General features: G+C 40.4%; 2 protein-coding genes across 2 annotated transcripts; one reads left to right on the forward strand and one right to left on the reverse strand.

Moving 5' to 3' along the window:
- Window positions 1-564: 564 nt before the first annotated feature.
- On the reverse strand, window positions 565-1658 carry LOC133138678 (GTPase IMAP family member 9-like; the record flags this gene model as incomplete). Its single annotated transcript, XM_061257632.1, has 1 exon — window positions 565-1658. A coding segment is annotated over one exon (969 nt), but the record flags the coding sequence as incomplete, so codon positions are not given.
- Window positions 1659-3093: 1435 nt separating this feature from the next.
- Window positions 3094-5527, forward strand: LOC133139633 (GTPase IMAP family member 7-like). The gene is made up of 2 exons (XM_061259229.1): window positions 3094-3195; window positions 4776-5527. The coding sequence occupies exons 1-2, from the start codon at window positions 3189-3191 to the stop codon at window positions 5510-5512; spliced, it is 744 nt and encodes a 247-aa protein (XP_061115213.1). The 5' UTR covers window positions 3094-3188; the 3' UTR covers window positions 5513-5527.
- The last annotated feature ends 460 nt before the right edge of the window (window positions 5528-5987 follow it).

Raw genomic sequence — 5987 nt, forward strand, 5'->3', positions numbered from 1 at the left:
ATTTATACCTGCCTAAAACTCTTGCACAGTACTCTATATTTTGCATTTTCAAGACACGTTGCTTTCGGAAACTCACCGCTTTGTGAATGTTTTCATTTTTCAATAATTATTTTCATAACATAGAAATTGTGAACAGTTTAAGCAGTTTTCTGAAAACATTGTAGCGCCAGGATCAAGAACCCTCAGAAGATGCATTGCTAAGTGCATTAAGTGGGTTTCGGGAAACACCTTAACTGAAATTGAAGCAAACAATTGTTGCAGTACCACTTGTACTGCAGAAAATATGTACCATGGACACACAGATCTCTGGGTGGAGCAAACAAATCCCAACCGAGACGAAGTAGAGCACCAAGATTAGGCAACCAGGAGCCTAGATGAGTCAATAAAACACAGCACTCGATCTAAAAAAATTGTATATTTACTGAAACATAGACAAAAAATAAGAAAAGCACATGCTTAAATGCAATTATGCAATACATGCGTACAACACAGTGAGAAGCAGAAACACAAATAAATGAGTTTATTGAGCCAAATACTTCAGTCTCCATAATCATAAACCACACACACTACTGATGTAAAAACTGAAATAGCAGAATGCAACTGCCAAGAAGGTTTCATTAATGTCATTGTCAGTTTCCCAGTAAGATTTCTGAGAACACTGAGAAAATGTTCCAGTTCATTGATGCCCATTATTCATTTGCAGATGAAGTGACTCCTGCTCCTACTGCTGCCCCTTCTTTAAAAACAGCAATAGTGACTCCTGCTCCTGCTCCTACTCCTGCAACAGCGGCTCCTACTGCTGCTCCTACTCCTGCCCCTGCTGCAATAGCAGCAACAGCGGGGCCTGCCACACACAATGCTGCCCCTGCACCAAGTAAAGCAAAGATTGATATTAATCCCTTATTTCTCAAAATTGTTGCAACGATGCAAGTTGCTTTCTCTACAGCTGCTTTAACCTCTTCACAGAAGAGGTGATCAATCTCTTCAGCACTCCTACATCTTTGCTCTCTGTCTCTGTTATCTGGCAACTTTTCCCTCAGAATCTCCCTGTGAAGTTCAATGCGAGCAGTTTGGTACATATAATTGGTGTAAAAATGCCCCTCATTGTCATTCAATACATCCTCTATTTTGTCAATAAGCTCCCTCACTTGTTCCTCATCATGACTCCTGTTATTTATGCCATGGAATTTATGCCCAAACTTCCGTACAAGATTCCCAAATGGTTTACTCCCACTTAGTTTCTCCTCCAGTGTCTCCCCATGATATTCCAAATTGTCAATCCCGGTAAAAAGAACAATGGTGTATCGCTTTGCCATTTCACCAAACATCTGCTCAATATTTTCAATGGATTTTTGCCCCTCCTTAGTGTACCTATCCATAGACATGACGAGGAGGAAGACATGTGGGCCTGGTTGAGACAGACACACACACCTCCCGATCTCTGTTTCGATGCTATTTGAATGTGTGTCAAACAACCCTGGGGTGTCAATCACAACAAGCCTCTTCCCAAATCTGACAGTTTCATGTTTTTCACATTTCTGTGTTATTGATGTTGAACCTGCTGAGCTCTTAAATTTCCAGTCCTCTCTTCTGGTGCATCCCAGGATAGTGTTGCCTGTCGCACTCTTTCCATGTCCTGTCTTTCCGATTAGCACAATTCGTCAAACTGGCTCTACAAGTACAGTGAGACACAGAACTCAACATTAAAAAGTGCTGCAAACACATCAAATTTGACCTGCTAGCAGTGATTGAATGGCTCCAAGCAAAGGGGCTCAATAAGCAAATTAATCATTTCAAACATTTAGATTACTTAATTATTACTTTATTTCAAGGAAAAGCATGAAGGCTTTAAGTCATAGATCAAAAGCAACAATGTACATTACCTCTTTGTGGGCTTGGCGAAGGGGAATCCACAAGTTGTTGACAAAACGCCCTTTGCCAGTAACAAAAGTCTGCAATAACAACCAGTGTTGAGCAATAGATGAACAAACAATAACAAAAATAAAAACACAGGTGGTGTTTACAATTTTACAATTTAAGACAACTTCTGTGGAAATCATCGATATCAGCAATTCAGATGAGATAACTTCCTATGAAGTGACAGACTCCTGTGTGCTGAACCACATTTTTCTTGGAATCTGAACACACAACACAGATTATGCATCACAAAACCAGACCAGTGGCTATTCAAAACCTTATTCAAGTGACGTGATTTATTTACATGAATATTACGCAACATTTTTCAATCTTTGAATCATTGAATCACTGTTACGTTCCACATTGTTGTGTCTTGTGTTCCCTCTGTTTTCCCCTCAGTTTTTACTCAGTAGGTGGCCAATCACAATTCCATTTGCTGTCCCACCTGTCAATCCTTATTATCCTGGTCCCGCCTCTACCTATCTGTGTGTTTGTTGCCTATCTGATGTCTCTCTCTGAGCTCTCTTCTTACTTCAACATAACCTGTTTGTGTGTGTTAAAACTCAGAACCAGCAATTCCTCTACTTGTGCGTATGTGAGGTTGTCTGTCTGTTTAGTCCAGGCCAAATGCAAAAATGTCACTCGGTGGTCGGTATACTTTCCAACATTAAAATAAACCAATAAACTGAGTGAAGAAATCTCAGGGGGAAAAATATTTTACCGTCAATCTCAAATTCGGGGTCCGCCTGTCTTCTCCGCATTGTTTCTGCTACTTAGCGTCTCAGGAGTTGAATGCCGACAAATGCTTCGCAACCGAAAATATATACTTGCGATGTTAACGCCCCATTGAGGCGTTTAAGTGATAGGAGTGCTACAACGAGTAGTTATTATTTTCATTATTTTTTTCTGATGGCTACTCATTAAAAGAACAATTCTCCATACTAAGCTTTTTGATGTCATACATTTTTCATTGTTATATATTTCTCCAGGGGCACGTATTTTTCTGCCACAATTTCTCCGTTCAAATATATGGCAAAAGGGTGACGTCGAAACCTTCAGCAGAATACATGAGTCATGACACGCAGGCTAAAATAAAAATAAATAAATAAAATTTGTCATGACAAGCTTTTTTAGCCAGAGCAATTTTCTAAACTACAATCAACTCCGCAGTTGACATTTTAAACTCGCTTCGTTAGTAAGACTACGTTTCACAAATCAAGAGAAACCTCATCTGAAGTACAACGTTCATTTTGAGCAGACGCAAGCATAAAATGGAAGGTTGGTAGCACTTGTTTACTGTGGAATTACGTTTTTTATCTTTTTTATTTCTACTTTTGGCTCGTTTTAAATCTAACTGTCTAACGTAAACTCACCGTGTTCTGAACGCCAAGTTAGCTCACCATGTTGCAAATTTCATGACCAATAACAAAGCAAATACTTCCAGATGAGCTTTTGTGTGTGTATAGTATTCGTTCCTTCCGTTTTAATAATAACTTGGTATGAGCCACATACGCGATCCGTTTCAGCATAGTATATGGTAATAACATGGTAATAGTGTTCCAATGTGGCATTGTGGTGGGGAAGCTGCTGCTAACGAGAGACCGGACAGGCTTAACGGTTTACCTACACAACAGAGTGAATAGGTGTTCGGACCACCGTGAGCTAACACGGTCTTTAGAACACAGGGTGCAGTTTGTCGTTATTTTTTCTGTAACAATTGGTCCAATTCACATCAATCAAAGTGTTAGCCTGGAGCGCGGTGTGTTCTGCATATTCTACTTGTTTGGTTGTGTGCTGTGTTTCTTTTCTTTTCTTTATCCCTTAAAGATAACATTTTGTAATTCATGTAGGTCTATTACATTATTGTTGATTTTTTTGGTTTGTTGAGTAAACAGTTCTCCTAAAATAGAGCTTGTATGCACAGAAACTAAATGAGTAAAGTCTGATTTATACTTCGTTTCCTGAGACAAAAATGAAAATAAAAGTGTGCATTCATACTTCGGCGAAGGCCTGAGGGGAAGGTAATGTGGTCTCTGATATCGAGATGCCAAATGGCAAATATTGTGGTAGCGCAAAATATAATTTGGTGAAATATCAAAGTGTGAACGCTGGACACTATTCTGGCACAGGTATCCCACAGTGCATTGTGCTAGGTCAGGACCCAGGCAAACGGAAGGGCGGTGTTCAAACCAAAGCAGTAACACATTGCAGTATTTTATATGAATCATCAATCATAATTGCGTCATATGAGACATAATTGCATGTAAATCCATTCTGAAATTCATAGCCATTTTGTTTGGAATAATAATCCTCTGGGGGACAGCAATGGTTGGATGACCCCTCAATAAATGCAGTGAAATATGTACTAAAGCCAATCTGACATTACATGCAGAAACCTGATGACAGAGCATTCATTTTAAATGTGTGCTTTCTCAGTCAGTACAGTAAAGTTCATGCAGGCTTACTAATCAAATATGAAGCCATCTCGCTTTGTGTGCTGACAAGGGTAACTTTATTTTACATTTGACAAAGATAACATAAAACCACTTACAGATGGGCTCATGCACAGGTCTAGTTGTGTGGTAAGAAATGGTTGACTATGCGCCCCCAAATTGTACCTGCAGAAATGAATGCGGCAGAAACAAATATGCAGTTGAAAGCTAATTAGCTCTTAGGCCACAGGTGGAAAACCAGTTATCTGTTACCGGCTCAAAGTAACAAAGAAAACGGCAGGAGAGACTTCGCAAGTGTTTCACGTTTAGGTTTTTAATTACGTGAAAACATATGAATTTCAAACTGGACAGCTTTATACCATGTGGTGGTATCTAATCTTGTGTTCATGTCACATGGTCTTCCAGGTCTTCGTGTGGTGATTGCTGGGCCCACAGGTTCAGGCAAGAGTGCAGCGGGAAATGCCATCTTTGGACGCAGTGTATTCACTTCTGCTGCTGGTTCCTGCACTGTCACCCAGGCGTGTGAAAGCGCCGAGGAGGAAGTGGAGGATGTCGGGAAGCTCCTGATCGTCGACACACCGAGTCCATTGAGTCCGGGACAGAGGAGGCGATGCCTCCAGCTGTGTGCTCCAGGCCCTCACGCGTTCCTGCTGACGCTACGTGTGGGCCGCTACGATGAAGAAGACCGGAACCAGGTTGAGAGTCTGGAGAAAGTGTTTGGAGAAGCGATGTATAATTTCACCACAGTTCTTTTCACACACAGGGACAATATGGAGATGACAGGGGAACGGTTGCAGGACCACATCGAAAATGCCAACCCCCACCTCAAAAGCCTGCTGGAGAAGTGTGGGCAGAGATACCACGTATTTGACAATAGGAAAAAAGATGACAGAAAACAAGTGAAAGAACTTGTGAAAATAGTTGATGAAATGGTACAGGCTAACGGTGGTAAGCACTACGAGAGACCCCCATCGCCCTATGTGAAAATCATATCAGTGTGTACCCTGTTCTCATGTGCAGCTCTTCTGAGATGCCTGTGGACATACTGGAATAACGTAGACGATGTCAGGCCCGTCTTGTTTTCTGGAACTGTCTTTGGGATAGGAATTATATGGCTGGTGAAGAAAACATTAAAATACTGACCTCTGTGCAATGATCTGACATAGCTTCAAAGGAGTAGAATGTTATATGATTGGATTGATTTCAATGAATACATCAAAATGCATTTAATAGAATTCTGAGCATGGATATAGTGGCAGGGTGTGGTCAGATGATCAAAAACTCAAAAGACAGATTTGATTCAAAGAATAATTTGAAACGAAAGACAAACATGCCCTCTATGGACCACTTCATTGATTACCATAGATTAATATATAGCCATTATATAGCCATATGTGATATAATTATCCATTATTATATGATCTATAACCAACCATATCCATTATGAAGGAGAAGGGACAACTGATCCTGTATCAGCACTGCTACTCTGAGGTGTGTCACAGATATGAGCGTGAGTATTTTGGATCCATCCATCTTCATGTAACTGAATTCAGTCTGCTCCAATATTAACTTTAGGGAGCTCAATCTTTTGTCGAAATGTTTGGATACAGAATTACA

The sequence above is a fragment of the Conger conger genome, chromosome 10 (assembly GCF_963514075.1).
Source record: "Conger conger chromosome 10, fConCon1.1, whole genome shotgun sequence".
NCBI lineage: Eukaryota > Metazoa > Chordata > Actinopteri > Anguilliformes > Congridae > Conger > Conger conger.